This window comes from Aotus nancymaae, unplaced genomic scaffold, assembly GCF_030222135.1.
Source record: "Aotus nancymaae isolate 86718 unplaced genomic scaffold, 86718_ANA_hifiasm-v0.15.2.pri h1tg000007l, whole genome shotgun sequence".
In the NCBI taxonomy this organism is placed as follows: Eukaryota; Metazoa; Chordata; class Mammalia; order Primates; family Aotidae; genus Aotus; species Aotus nancymaae.
The window spans coordinates 30377702-30393566 of record NW_026988418.1 but is presented as its reverse complement, the minus strand read 5'-3'; the positions used below and the strand labels follow the sequence as shown (position 1 = coordinate 30393566).

The 15865-nt window shown below is 37.6% G+C and overlaps 1 protein-coding gene across 6 annotated transcripts in view; it reads right to left on the bottom strand.

The window, feature by feature from the left end:
• IL23R (interleukin 23 receptor) overlaps window positions 1–15865 on the bottom strand; it is a 195734-nt gene that overhangs the window by 72328 nt on the left and 107541 nt on the right. For 5 of the 6 annotated variants that reach the window (XM_064372486.1, XM_064372482.1, XM_064372487.1 and 2 more), the window contains exons 3-4: window positions 7132–7230; window positions 5659–5955 (exon numbers count right to left, since the gene is read on the bottom strand). In XM_064372486.1, the coding sequence (XP_064228556.1) occupies window positions 5659–5955; window positions 7132–7201 (367 nt within the window). In that variant the 5' untranslated portion in view covers window positions 7202–7230. Of the gene's footprint in view, window positions 1–5658; window positions 5956–7131; window positions 7231–8771; window positions 9244–15865 lie in introns of those variants that run through there. The other variant, XM_064372483.1, reaches the window with a different exon arrangement.

The following is a 15865-nucleotide window of genomic DNA, read 5'->3' as shown; positions in this document are numbered from 1 at the left end:
ATCTCTACATGTGAAATACTGCCAGGACACTTGATTACTCAGAGAATGACGAGACGAATGGAAGGATAGGGGCTCATACAGAATGAAAATACAGACACGTATGCATCTGAAGTTACATCTAAAGATTGATTTTAAGTACATATATGCTTTCACTTCACCTGCAAGTTGTCTACCAAAAATATTGCTTGTAAAATAATAAACAAATATATTCAAAATTTATCATCACTGCAAATTAAAGCAGTACTACATGCCATTTAAACTTATCAAATTAGCAAGGATTTTGAAAAATAGTAGTACACAGTGTTGGAGTGAACTCATGGAAATCCTCATGCTTCTGGTGGAAGTACAAACTGATGCAGCCTTTGTGGAGAGCACTTTACATATCACAATCTGTAAAAGCAGGTGTAATATTTTGTGACCCAGCAATTATACATCTAAGAATGCATCCTTAATGAAATGTTCATAGATATGTAAAAATATTTGGCTTAAAGGATGTGCCCTTATTGTTCATAATAATGAAAAAAATTGTAAACAGGCTCAATTTTCCAAAAGAAGGTTAAATAAACTATAATACAGTCCTAAACACATCCAAAAGCAATGATATAGAAGACAATTTAAGTACCTGGCCTTTGGAAGGAATTAAATTTAATGAAGTAATGATCATATGGCAAAGTGAAAAAAGCAGGCTGTAAAATGGTTCGATTAGTGGTTTCATTTAAGTAAGATATTGAGAAAGAGAGAGTCCGAAACTTCAAAGACATATTCCAAATTATTAAAGAGGGATTATGGTTACTAGTAAAGTTATGAGATTATAGGAATGATATGTATTTCTTTTTTGCTGGTCTACATTTTAAAAACTTTCTATATTGAATGCAATTTGATTTTACAATTAAAAAACTATTTTTTTTTTTTTTGAGACAGAGTTTCACTCTTGTTGCCCAGGTTGGAGTGCAATGGCGTGATCTCGGCTCACCGCAATCTCTGCCTCCCAGGTTCAAGTGATTCTCCTACCTCAGCCTCCCGAGTAGCTGGGATTACAGGCATGCACCACCACACCCGGCTAATTTTGTATTTTTAGTAGAAATGGAGTTTCTCCATATTGGCCAGGCTGATCTTGAACTCCCAACCTCAGGTGACCTGCCCACCTCGGCCACCCAAAGTACTGGGATTACAGACGTGAACCACCATGCCTAGCCTAAAATACTATTTTTATATATCAAAGGTCTAATATCCTTTTCAAAAAACCTGTTTTCAAACAGTAAGAACACACTAAAAAGTACATTTTGGTGACTTGTAGCATTGAGTTACAATGGAGAGAAATGGGGCTCCAAGTAGGGTAAAATACATCTTTGTTTTAATTGAGCCTTAAATGAAGTAGGTGTGGAAACATAAATTTAAATCATTTTGGAGACTGAGTTGTGGTCCCTCGTTGATTACAATGATTTGTGCTGAAGTTATTTTTTCCTCTGGTTTCAGATAGAGAGTGTCATTGATCTGGCCATCAGAAAAGATAACTGCTGATGGTTTGGGCTGTGTTACTCCATAGCATCCTACGTGAAGTGAATTCTCAGGGTTATAAATGTCTAGTGGTTAATTAACTTTGCAAAAGATCAAAAAGATGACTATGCACACTCATGCAAATAAGTATTTGTTAATATGAAGCAACGTAAAGATGAGCCTGTGAGTATGGTTATGATAATAACATCAAATTGTTCTTAGGTCTCATTGCCAGGTTATTCAATATCCAAGAACAAAACCTGGCTATACAACTAGATACTAGAGAATACCTGAGATATACAAAAGGAGGCTTACGATTTTGCTCTTCCCTGCCAATCCCATCCCTCCCCTATTATTGGGACACTCACTAATCACAGGCCAGGTTTCTTGTTAATTCAGAGTCTAGTCAAGGATCCTTTTCTACTAAGAGCTTGTTGAAAGCAGACTTCTTTGTAAACTAGCATTTGATACATTTTTGGTGCATAGTAACCACTCAATAAAGTTTATTCCATGAATTGATTGGCTTGATTAAGATAATAACGAGGATTAAAAGGAAGAGAGGCACAATGCTTCTGGCAAAGATCACTCTACGATTTCTTTTTACTTTTTTCTTTCTTTCTTTCTTTTTTTTGAGACAGAGTCTCACTCTGTTGCCAGGTTGGAGAGCAGTGGCACCATCTAGGCTCACTGCAACCACCGCCTCCCAGGTTCAAGAGATTCTCCTGCCTTACCCTCTCAAGTAGCTGGGACTACAGGCAGGTGCCACCACACCCAGCTAGTTTTTTTGTATTTTTAGCAGTGATGAGGTTTCACCATGTTGTCCAGGATGGTCTCGATCTCTTGACCTCATGATCCATCTGCCTTGGCCTCCCAAAGTGCTGAGATTACAGGCGTGAGCCACTGCGCCTGGCCAGATGACTCTACAGTTTCTTACCCAAGTAGGGCACGGGCCAGCCTAATTGTTCCATAATCATATTTAATAGAAATGTTAGAAACAAATATTCAGGGGTTTTTATTGAATAACAAATGTGCTTTCATCATTGTAAATAAAGGCCGAAGAAGTTTAAAATTTAAAAAGTCAAAGATGCTTAAAATTTTAAGCAAATGAGTAAGTAGAAACATGACTGTTTGTGTATGGTTTAATCTGGCATTTTTAAATGAATAAAGACATCTTGTATTTTATCCCATGATTGGTGTGGTCTGATTAGAACAAATTTCCCATAATATGTGTGCATTTAATCTTAGACAAGAATCTAAGAAATGTTTAGGATTGTGGCTAAAAATGGAAATTGTGATAATATGGTTTATATTTCACAAATTATACATTAAAGCACAGCACTTTTAAATATATTTGGATAGCTTTTCAAGGAAAGCAATGACTCATTTATCTTGTCTTTTACAATTTGTCTCCAGTCCAAAAAAATACATATAATCATTTTGTTCAAAGCAGTGATGATAAGTTGACATAGTAAAGCTCACATGACAAATATCCTGTGATCAAAGTGGTCCAGTGAAAGCAATGTGATTTCTAGAATGCCACAAAACCCTCAAAAACCTTTTTTTGACCTACTTAAATAGGAAGTATTGTTTGCTAAGAATGTAGAGCCCAAGAAGCCATTCAGCTTGAATCCAGGGGTTTGAGTAAATTCTCACCTGGCAGTTACATTTTTACACTCATAACCAGAGGCCTATGTAAGGAGTTATATAACTCACAAGTTAAATAAGTGGAAAAAGTGATGTTCTTTCTAAGCAGCCATCAGCAGTGAATGTATTTCTAGTAGGCTGTCCTGGAAGGGGAACAAAGTCTGTTCTCTTACCTTATGCATTGCCCGGTGTTGGGTTTGGAGACAGAGGCCCCTCAGCCAACACTGGGAGGGCTCTTGGGAGTAATCAGTTATACAAACTGCAACACAGGGAAGGTTGTGTTAAATATGTATGGGAGGCCGTTGTTTTGAACTGAGCTCCTGCACTAGGCCCCCACATGCCAAACCAAAATGAAGTCACTCCTGTTAAGTGACATATAATGAAGCTGAAACTTTAAGGAAGCAGGTAAAACCCCACACCGATTGGTTTTTCCTGAAAACAGGAAATTCACAGCAATCGTGTAGAAAGAGCCCAGTCAACCTGAGCAGGAATGGTAAGGAAACCCCCTCTGCTTTAACAACTACAAGGAAAATAACCTGAAGTAACAATGCTAACCAATCTGGTAGTTTTTTTTTGTTTTTTTTTTTTTTTTAATTTCATGTCTTGTTCCCACCTTACAAAAACCAACTGTTCCATTATAATAGTAGAACCAAAACTAAACATATAATTATACAAGCCAGCCCATATCACTATAGTAACTTAAACACCTCCAGGACACTTAGAGCACATATCTGTTTTACAGAACAAGATGCTGCCGATTCATGAATCACAAATAAAAATGTATCAGATCTAAAAACTAAATTTGCTGAAATTTTGTTTTTTAACAGAGACAATGTTTATTTTGCTTCCTTTTTTCCTTTGGCTTAAATTAACAACTAACCTTTTCCTGTAACTGTGAAAGTTGCTTATTTGCCCTCTAAAGAAATTGTATAGTCTCTCTACCCCACTCCCACCCGCAAAGGATAAATAGTAAAGTATTTAAGCGTTGAGGTTTGGTTATGTTTCCTGAGGATGTGGACAAGCTAAGGAGATTTCATACATCAGATAAGATGTCTGCTGGTGGTTTAATTTCCACAATTTAGGGCAAGTTTAGCAGTTTCAAGGCATTAGTTTAATGTAGGTTTATTCTTTGACTCCAAAACCTATGACTTTCCTTCCTCAACTCAACTCTACAACTTTCTATAGTTCCCTCTCTTGAAAAGCATGCAAGATCAGCTGCTCAGAGTTAAGTAGGACAATGGCTTCCTTATAGAGCAAGGAAGCCTCTTACTTCCCAAGCAGTCACAATAGGGTCAGGTGGTAGTGGTGACATGGTTCTGCCCTCAGCTAAGTTCTAAAGGTGAAGAAGAAGCAAGAAATGAGGTTTGATTCTCAAAAGTATGGAGGAGGGGAACATGGCAAAGACACAAATTCCTTTATTTTTTACTGAAAATGGGTTCAAGTGCCATAGAGAATGAATATCTGAGTTAAAACAATGCTAAACTTATTGATCAACCCTTCATAATAGTAGAACCAAAGCTAAGTATATAATTATACAAGCCAGCCCATATCAGTATAGTAACTTCAATATCTCCAGGACACTCAGAGCACAAATTGAATTCAGCATATATTTTTAAGATTAACTTGACTAAGCTTTTAAATAAAATAATAATTAGTCCCTTCAAGGTGGATTTTAAGAAAAAGAAAAAAATTTATAATTACAGTAACAAACACAGTGATTCTCAATTGGAATAGTGAGATTGGGAACAGAGGATTGTAGAAGAATCTCCCTACGTTTTATCAAAGGGATGCATTTTTAAGGATTTGGGTACTGATGTACTTTAAACTTTATCATATGTTCCCAAATAAATTATTGAAATTAAGTGCTTAACACAGCCTGTATAATTAGCCTCCTTTTTCAGGAGAGGAATCGAGGCTTAAGCAACTTACCGAAGATCACAAACCTGGGAGTGCAGTGGGAACACAAAACGAGTTTTGCAACTCTCCCTAAATTTTGGCCTCAAAATTTTTCAATGGGATCTGCTTCCAGGTAAATAATATTAATTTAGAAAAATGGAACAAAACAAGGAAGATTAAAAGAGCAACATTTTAAATCTAAGGGTTCTGGCCTTCACATATGCAGTGTTTGTTCCGGGTAGAGGTGAAAAATCATTTTTTGAATGTATTGGCAGCATTTTAAAATTTAAGAGTACACATTAAAATTTTATATTTCTGTCTTCCTTTGAAGAGCCAAAAGATGTAGGAATACTGGGCCCCTGTGAATGCTGGATCTGGGTGGTGGCTCCCCTCAGGAGACCACCTATGCACTTTCTTCTCTGCATAGTTCCCATTAGCTGCTGCAGTTCATACAGTTCACCAACCTGGCCCTGGAGACATTTGAGTTTGCAGCTCCTGTATTGAACTAATCTAAAAACTGAGCTATATCATTTCGCCCCTATTTTTAGACTAGTGTGGTAACAACCAGTTAATTTTTAGACTAGCTTTTGTTTGCATTTCCAATGTGCCCCCAACACTTACATCCAGATGAAATGTCTTTTCCACATATCAGTGTCTCTTGAAAATGTTTGGTACATTCGGCAGTGCAGTACATAGAAGCATGTGGTTCCAGAAAGTTTTTATACCAAAGCCGAGCTGTTGTTTTGTTAATCCTTGTGATTTGAAATCTTTCTCTGATGCCGTTTTTATAAAAATGAAGTTTCCTTGGTTGGCAGTTCTTAATCGCTGCTTTGCAATATATAGAGATATTCATACCCATCTTAAAAATTGTGGCTGGTTCTACCCAGATGTGGCCAGAGCAGTTTATATTTGTAATTCCTAGAAACAAATAGAAAAATAATAAATTACATGTAAAACATTAAAACAAGAGATTCAGAAGAGTATGCTATTACATTTTAAATTTATTATTTCTATTAATTAAATGATTCTATTGAAAATAGTTTTAGGACTAGATGTATCTTTTCATAAACTAGCCTATTACAGTGTGTTTCTGTTAGGCCTTTTTTTTTTTTTTGAGATGGAGTCTCACTCTGTTGCCCAGGCTGGAGTGCAGTGGCGCAATCTTGGCTCACTGCAACCTCGGCCTCCCTGGTTCAAGGTATTCTCCCATCTCAGCCTCCCAAGTAGCTGGGATTACAGGTGTGCGCCACCATGCCCAGCTAATTTTTGTATTTTTAGTAGAGACGGGGTTTCACCGTGTTGGCCAGGCTGATCTCCAACTCCTGAGCTCAGGTGATCCACCCATCTTGGCCTCCCAAAGTGCTGAGATTACAGGCGTGACCCACTGCACCCAGCTTCTGTTATGCTTTTATTGATGTTCAGCAGCATGACATAAGACTGGAGTCAGCCTGGAAGCTTCTCTGAGTGTCTAAAGAACAAATATAATTAGCTCTCCTACTTTAGAGAACTGAGAGATTATGAAGCTACTGTATTTTTCCAAGGTAAGATTAGAAATAACACTGGGCACTGTAGAATCTGAACCGCATTCTCTAGCTACTCAACCAATCTTTTGTTTTTTTTTTTGTTTTGTTTTGTTTTTTTCAGATAAAGGCTACTTTTTTTTTTTTTTTTAGCAAAGTATGAATATAATGCATAAAACCATACTCTTTGCCAATGGTTCACATAGTTACTATGTGCCAAGCAATAAGTGGTTTGCGAAATAGAATTACATTCAAATGTTTGACAGGTTATTATATAACAGTTATAGCAGTTTAAAGATAGAACATGCAAATTCAAACTAATAAGCTCCTTTGTAGAAATATTCACATGTGAGTGAGAGGGCTGTCCATAAGGGAAATTTGAGAAAGAAATCCTTCATTTGGAAGGAGATTGGACCCTTTTTATTTCTTTCTGTATAATTTTTATGCACACATTTTTCCAGTCTAATAATATTTGTATTCTTCAGAAATTCTAACATAACACTGTGAAAATAATAATCACTCAATATTCTGTTTGTTGAATGAAAGATAGTAATTGCTACATAAAACACCATACCTCCATGACACCAACTGAAGAGTACGTAAAGAGCTATTACCACATCCCATTGAACAGTGACCTGATTCATGTCTGGAAGCAGGAAAAGATTGTTTCCTTCTGGAAAAAAATATGAAAAATGTTTAAATTGTCATACTTTAGTAAAATAATAAAAAACATTACTTTTTCCCCTAACAGTTACTGTATTTGATGGGAACCTTTGAGAAGGAAGGAAGGAAGAGAGGGAGGGAAGGAGGCAGGGAGGGGAACAAAGAAATGTTACTGGTATTTTTAGGAGATATAATAAGAGATGGAGAAGCAAAGCAAACAAGTGGAATTTTATACTCTTCAAAAGTCACTATGAATTATCTCAGTAGGGCATTTGACCCATTAAAATATAATTCCTTCTAATCTAGCCTTTCTCATCAGTACCTCCTCCTTTGAGCTAACTTCTTTTTTTATTCTTTAAAATTTTTTTAGAGACAAGGACTTGCTCTGTAGCCCAGGCTGGAGTGCAGTGGCATCATCATAATTCACTATAACCTCAAACTCCTGGGCTCAAGTGGTCCTTCCAACTCAGCCTCCCAAAGTGCTGTTACAGGTGTGAACCACGGTTACTGGGCTGAGCTAACTTCTGGTGATGAATTATTCTCCCTGCCAAAGTTACGTACCTCTCATACTCCAGAAATACTAGTCTTTGATGAGCAAAATTTGGGAAGAGCCAAAAATTTCAGAACTCCCAGAGAAAATGGATTCAAAATGAAGAAAAGTGAAGTGAGATTAAGCAATATGTGCTATCACCAGTTAGACTGTAAAAAGCCTTCTGTCTGGGCTGGACGTGTTGGCTTATGTCTGTAATATCAGCGCTTTGGGAGGCAGAGATGGGCAGATCACCTGAGCCTAAGAGTTCGAGACCAGGCTGGGCAACATGGTAAAACCCTGTCTCTACTAAAAATACAAAAATTAGCCCAGTGTGTGGTGTGTGCCTGTCATCCCAGCTACTCAGAAGGTGAAAGTTGAAGTGAACCATGATCACACCATTGCACTCCAGCCTGGGCGACAGAGTGAGACCTTGTCCCCCTTCCCCCCTCCAAAAAAAAGAGGAAAAAGCCTTTCATCTGTAGAGAACTCCAAGTAAACACATTATAGAAATTCCTAATAATACTGTTTTTAGTTTACAACTAGAGTTACATTATTCAATTAATCAGTGACATTAATTAACTCATTTACTCAACAATCAACATTATTCAGTTATTTTATCTGTCTAATAAAACCTGAGCTTTTTCTATAAAACAACAAAAGAATGCAATGCATGGCTCATCAAATTGCATAAAATATCTAGAAACATTTAAAAGAACTGGGGTCCCCCCGGCTCAGAAATATAGGGATCCCTTTCATAATTTATTAGCAATAGTAATTCTTCTCTTCATAAGAAGCAACATAAGCCCTAAAAATGTTCCTAGCTAGAATTTAACTGATAGAAATATGCAATAATTATTATTTAAAGTGATATGGTGCCGAACAATATTATACATTCCCTTTTCATCAGTAACCACTGCATGGAGTACATGAGAACCTGCAAGAGAAAACAACTTGGCCCATGTATTTCCAAAAGAAAATATAGCTGTCTTTAAGTATTTGGATGATCACTGCCTATTTACCTTTCAACCTGTTTGAAGCACATAATTCCACTTCAGAGCCAGGGTGCTACCCTTGTTGACTGTGTCATGTCTTCTTTCCCCACTGCCTGCCTGTCAGCGATCGCTTCAGGTTTTCAGCTCTGAGATCAATGGAAATGTCAGCACAGCCCTGACCTACATTTCAGATTCTTGAAGAGAAACTCAAACTGTCTGATTCGAAATGACTGGCTTTCATGTCACTATTTGGGAAAACCCAGATTACTGAAAGTGAACTGTTTTGTCAGTACTTTTTTTTTACGGCTTAATTTAAAATGGTCTCATCCAAGAGGCAGAACACTTATACATGTTTTCTTATAAATGTCCAACATTTTGACACCAAAAATATGATGCTTAGTTTTAATTTACAACCAACATTGTTAATACTTATACACCTGTTTTTTTTTTTTAGTTTTCCAGTTCGTTGAAGTATAACTGATGAATAAAATTCTACAATTTGATGGTATACAATGTGATTATTTGATACACACATATTTTGTGAAATTATTATACAATCAAGTTAGTTAATACATCTCTCACCTTATTTAGTTACTCTTGATTTTTCAGAGAGAACATTTAAGCAAATTTCAAGTATACTGTATAATTCAGTATTATTAACTATGGTCACCATATTGTATATTAGATCTCCTGAACTTATTCATCTTATAACTGCAAGTTTATGCCCTTTGACCAATAGCTTCCTTTTCTCCCCGACTCTCCACCCCTGATAACCGCCATTCTATCATCTGTTTCTAGGGGTTCAACTATTTTAGATTCCACATGTAAATGAGATCACACAGCATTTGTCTTTCTCTATCTGACTTATTCACTCACATTAAAATAAGTCTGACTGAACTTACTTAAGAATTTCCTTCTTTCTTGCAGCTGCATAATATTCCTGTACATCCCACAATTTCTTTGGCTATTAATCCGTTGACAGGCACTTAGGTTATTTCCATGTTTTGGCTATTTTGACTAATGCTTTGTGAACACGGGAATGCAGAGATCTCTCATGGTGCTGATTTCATTCGAGGATACAGATCCAGAAGAGGGATTGCTCAATCCTAGGATAGGTCTATTTTAATTTTTTAAATAAAATTGTTTTTATTTCACACTATTTTCCGTCATAATTGTATCAATTTACATTCCCAGCAGCAGTGTACAAGGCTGCCCTTTCTCTGTACCCTCACCAATACTTACATCTTGTCTTTTTGATAATAACCACCCCAAAAGGTGGGAAGTGATATCTCATGGTAGTTTCGTTTTTTGGTTTTGGTTGTTTTGTTTTGGTTTTTATTATACTTTAAGTTCTGGGGTACAGGTGCAGAAAGTGCAGGTTTGTTACATAGATAAACATGTGCCATGGTGGTTTGCTGCACCTGTCAACCCGTTATCTACATTAGGCATTTCTCCTAATGCTGTCCCCCCTCAGTCCCCTACACCCAGACAGGCCCTGGCGTGTGATGTTCCCCTACCTGTGTCCATGTGTTCTCATTGTTCAATTCCCACTTATGAGTGAGAACATGCAGTGTTTGGTTTTCTGTTCCTGTGTTAGTTTGCTGAGCATGAAGGTTTCCAGCTTCATCCATGTCCCTGCAAAGGACATGAACTCATCCTTTTTATGGCTGCATAGTATTCTATGGTGTCTACGTGCCACATTTTCTTTATCCAATCTATCATTGATGGGCATTTAGGTTGATTCCAAGTCTTTGCTATTGTGAGCAGTGCTGCAATAAACATACATGTACATGTGTCTTTATAGCAGAATGATTTATAATCCTTTGGGTATACACCCAGTAATGGGATTGCTAGGTCAAATGGTATTTCTAGTTGTATGTCCTTGAGGAATTGCCACACTGTCTTCCACAATGGTTGAACTAATTTACACTCCCACCAACAGTGTAAAAGCGTTCCTATTTCTCAACATCCTCTCCAGCATCTGTTGTTTCCTGACTTTTCGATGATCTCCATTCTAACTGGTGTGAGATGGTATCTCTTTGTGGTTTTGATTTGCATTTCTCTAATGACCAGTGATGATGAGCTTTTTTTCATATGCTTGTTGGTTGCATAAATATCTGAGACAGAGTCTTGCTCTGTTACCCAGGCTAGAGTGCAATGGCATGATGACAGCTCACTGTAATCTCTGCCTCCTGGGCTCAGGTGATCCTCCCACCTCAGCTTCCTAAGTAATAGGAGGCATGTGCCGTCACACCTGGCTGATTTTTTGTGTTTTTGGTAGAGATGAGTTCTCACCATGTTGCCCAAGCTAGTCTCGAACTCTTAAACTCAAGCAATCTGCCCATCTTGGCATCCCAAAGGGCTGGAACTACAGGCATGAGCCACCACGCCCAGCTCATTGTAGTTTTGATTTGTAGTTCTCTGATGATTAGTAATGTTGAGTACCTTTTCATACTTATTGGCCATTTGTCTGTCTTCCTTGAAAAAAAAAAATCTACTCAGGTCCAGAATCGCCTGATGACACATTTCATTGCCTGATACATATAAAGTATCCCAGTCATTATGCAACACATGACTCCAACACTGTGGACAACTGATTGAAGATGAAAAGAGCCCAGTTAGGAGGCTATTGAAAATCAAGAGCTGATTTTTATTTTATTTTACATATTTTATTTTATTTTATTTTCAGACAGAGTTTTGCTCTGTTGCCCAGGCCGGAGTCCAGTGGCTCGATCTCTGCTCACTGCAACCTCTGCCTCCTGGGTTCAAGCGATTCTCCAAACTCAGTCTCCTGAGTAGCTGAGAGTAAAGGCATGTGCCACCACCCCCGGCTAATATTTTTTGTATTTAGTAAAGACAGGGTTTCACCATGTTGGTCAGGCTGGTCTCGAACTCCTGACTTCAGGTGATCCACCTGCCTCAGCCTCCCAAAGTGCTAGGATTACAGGTGTGAGACACTGTGCTTGGCCCAAGAGCTGATTTTTAAATCAGATTATCTGGGCATTTTTGTTTTCGTTTTTGCTATTGAGTCATTTGAGTTCCTTAGGTATTTTGGATATTAACCCTTTATCAGATAAGTGATTTGCAAATATTTTTTCCCTTCTGTAGGCTGTCTTTATTTTCTTGGTTGTTTCCTTTGCTGAGCTTTTTAATTTGATATAGTCTCACTTATTTATTTTTGCTTTTGTTGCTTGTGTTTTTGGTGTCATATCTAAAAAAATTTTTTACGCAGACCAATGTCAAAGAGGTTTTTCCCTATGTTTTATTCTAGGAGTGTATTAGACCGCTCTTGTGTTACCATACAGGAGTAACTGGGACTTGGTAATTTATAAAGAAAAGAGGCTTAATTGGCTCAAAGTTCTGCAGGCTGTACAAGCATGGAACCAACATCTGCTTGGTGTCTGGAGGCCTCTGAAGGTTACAATTATGGCAGAAGGCAAAGCAGGAGCAGGTGCATCACATGGAGAGAGCAGAAGCAAGAGGACCAGGGAGAGGTGCCACACACTTTTAAACAACCAGATCTCACCTGGAGTCTGAATGAGAACTCACTCATCACCAAGAGGATGCACTAAGCCATTCACGAAGGATCCACCTCCATGATCCAAACACCTCCCACTAGGCCCAACCTCCAGCCCTGGGGATTACCTTTCTCCTCCTTCTGCTTCTGCTTCTGCTTCTGCTTTTTTTGAGACAGGGTCTTGCTCTGTGGCTCAGGCTGGAGTGCAGAGGCATGATCTTGGCTCAGTGCAACCTCCGCCTCCTGGGTTCAAGTGGTCTTCCTGCCTCTGCTTCCTGAGTAGCTGGGACTATAGGCACCCGCCACCAGGTCCGGCTAATTTTTGTATTTTTAGTAGAGACGGGGTTTCGCCATATTGGCCAGGCTTGTCTCAAACTCCTGACCTCAAGTGACCTGCTTGCTTTGACCTCCCAAAGTGCTGAGATTACAAGTGTGAGTCACTGGCCACATACATCTTTTGACTCATCCAAAGGATGATACCTGCAGCAGCTGCTCTGTTCTTCGCAGTGTCAAGCACCTCATGGCTTATTCAACTTTGTGGGAGAAAAGAGTGCTACGGATTGAACCATCGCCACTTCCCGTTAGGTGTGCATTAAAAGCCAATGTTGACTTATTTCCTAAGAGCTTATTAGAGACTTTACAACGCGAGTAAGTGAAGGTCAATTCAAAACCTTCAACATACAGCTGTAGCTCTTGGAGACTGCATGCACACCTTAAGGAGGTCAGTTTCCAGAGTCTCAACTTCCATATGTACTCTTTCCTAAATTTGATTTCTCTGCAAATGAGCCTGGGTTCACAGTAGTCATTCTCTAGATTATGGTGAATAGTATCCTTCCACCTCAAGTCTCAAATAGTGCATTGCCTTGGGTGGAAATAGTTCCAGAATATCAAGCAAATGAACAAATGGAAATACTTGTCTTAGGGAGGCCTCCTTGGATAATTAATCAAGGCATTTTAAACATACAAGACTTTAAGCTTTTTCCTGATTGATATATATATATATATATATATATATATATATATATATATATATGAAGCTTACTAAAATACTTCTATCTCAGCCCATGCTGGGATACTCTGAATTTTAGCCAATTCAGGGATATTTGGGCCCCTTTCGAAAGTCTGAATCTAGGATATCAGAAGCAATATGGGAGACTTTTGGTTATCCTTTTGAACATAAATGGGATTTTTGATGAACCATTACTTTTTTGAGACATTAGATAAAATTTACATGTAAAATTTTACTTGATTTCTTTCAGATTTGGTTTACTTTATTTATTTATTTATTTTTGTCTTTTTGTTTTTGTTTTTTTCCTTTTTGTGGAGAACGAGGTCTCACTATATTGCCCAGGCAGATCTCAAACTCCTGGGCTTAAGCTATCCTCCCATCTCTGCCTCCCTAAGAGCTGGGGTTACAGGCATGAGCCGCAGTGCCCAGCCTTGGTTTACTTTGTTCAATAAGATAGTAAAAGGCTATTTTATCAAATATTATCATGGCATATCTGTTTCTACAACAGCCTCATCTCAGTTTTTTCATCTTTTAAATGTTCAATCACTTTATTATATTTAAAAGAAAGTAAGTTTATTTAAAGCTTTAAAAATATTTTGCATTTTAATTGTAAAACATGCAAGGGAGTACATAATTTTAAAATCTTCTTTTAAGAAGACTCAAGGAAAACATTTGAAAGAGTACTGCACTGAAGCTCAACTTTATAAGCCAAACCAAAACAAATACTATATGTAGAAAAAAATACACCAAACTATCAATAGTGGCTTTCTTTGGATTATGGAGTTATGATTTTTTTTCTTCCTTTTGCTTTTCTATAACTTCCTATTTTTTAGGATGAGTATATTATATGTAATAATTTGTAAATATTTTAAAAAATACTAAACACATTAAAGACAAGAAAAACTTTAAGGAAAGGAACATAAATGGAGGATTCTTCATAGTCACATCTAGAATATGAAACAGCTGCAGGGAATTATTGACTGGCCTACTTATGTACAGATTGTACTTAGGCAAATTCAAGTATAAGTGAAAGGGGAGAGAAAAATTTTATCTCATTAACTTCCCCTTCCCTCTTCTGTCTGCTTCAAAATAGACCTAGATCCTCAGTGACTCTAAGAAAAAAGCCCATATCAGAAATGCAATAACAATAATCATTGTTAACAATGACACATTATTATTATTTATTATTGTTATTGTTAGTTGGTATAAAAAGTTTGTATCAGTTGCTATAAACAATAGCTGATGATAATGTAAATAAGATTTTATTGGTTCACTCACTGTTGCCAATTGATAAGGAAAAAAAATCTTATGAAGTCTTTCACAATGTCCTAAATACTTTTAGAGAATTTTTCAGATAAAAACTAGAGCATCGCTAGCTGGTCATGATGGCACACACCTGCAGTCTTAGCTACTCAGGAGGCTGAGGCAGGAGGATTGCTTGAACCCAGGAGATAGAGGCTGCAGTGAGCTATGATCATGGCACTGCATTCCAGCCTAGGTGACAGAGCAAGACTCCTTACTGGATGTGACTCCTTAGGATGAGGCTAAAGCAGGTAGAGATGAAGTAATCTGTACAACACATTAATTGTAGGAGAGGACTCGGGCCTGCCCATGATTGTCGTAAACCTTCAGGGACTGAATTTTCTCCTGTAACTGTTCATAAGAATATATAACTTGGATGATGCTATTCACGACTATGTTTCTTAATTTTTAATATTTATTTATTTATTAAAAATATAAATGAAGTTTTACCATGTTGCCCAGGCTGATTTCAAATTCCTGGACTCAAGCAATCCACCCGCCTTGACTTCCAAAAGTGTTGGGATTACAGGTGTGAGCCACCGCGCCCAGCCTGATATGTTCTTATGTTCTGAATTTTCAAGCTCATTCCTACATTATTTTCAGCACTAAATTGAAATATGACTTTAAGAAGCTGACAATTGTTAAGTACTGAAGTATTAAAATGGTTGCCTTCAAATCACAATCTAGTCACTGCTGTATGCACCAGCAAATAAACAAAAACAAAAAATACCTGAGAATGCACTTGAAGTTTGGAGAGGAGTGTTTAAGTGGTACTTCTCATATTGCCAACTGAATTGTAAAAACCACTGAAGATCATTGGCTTCCATGCAGATAGGACCTCATTCTTTCATTTGAATAGATGGCATACTAAATCTTTCTGGAGAAAATCCTCAATTTTTAGAATTATTCCTATGAATAGATTTGTAAACTAGACTATCTTATTGATATCTTTGTTAATTTGGACAACTTAAAATCACTCTTACAATCACACTTACATTATATGTGAAGGCCAAGTGAATGAGAAGATCAGCAAAACTGAATGATGGGTGTGCACCTTGATCCTGTGAAGTCTATTCTTTTCCCCTCGCTTTTTTTTTAAGAGACAGTAGCCCTGCTCCACAAGGAGCAGTATCTCTGCTGCTGCTGTACACTGCTACTTCAATACAAGTGTCTAGTGAACACCACCAGCTTACCCTTGAATTCTTTACTGGGTGAAGCCAAGAAGCCTCCTGGGTTAAGTTCCAGTTTTGGGGCTCATCTGTCCTACCTCACTGTTACAACATTTATTAATTC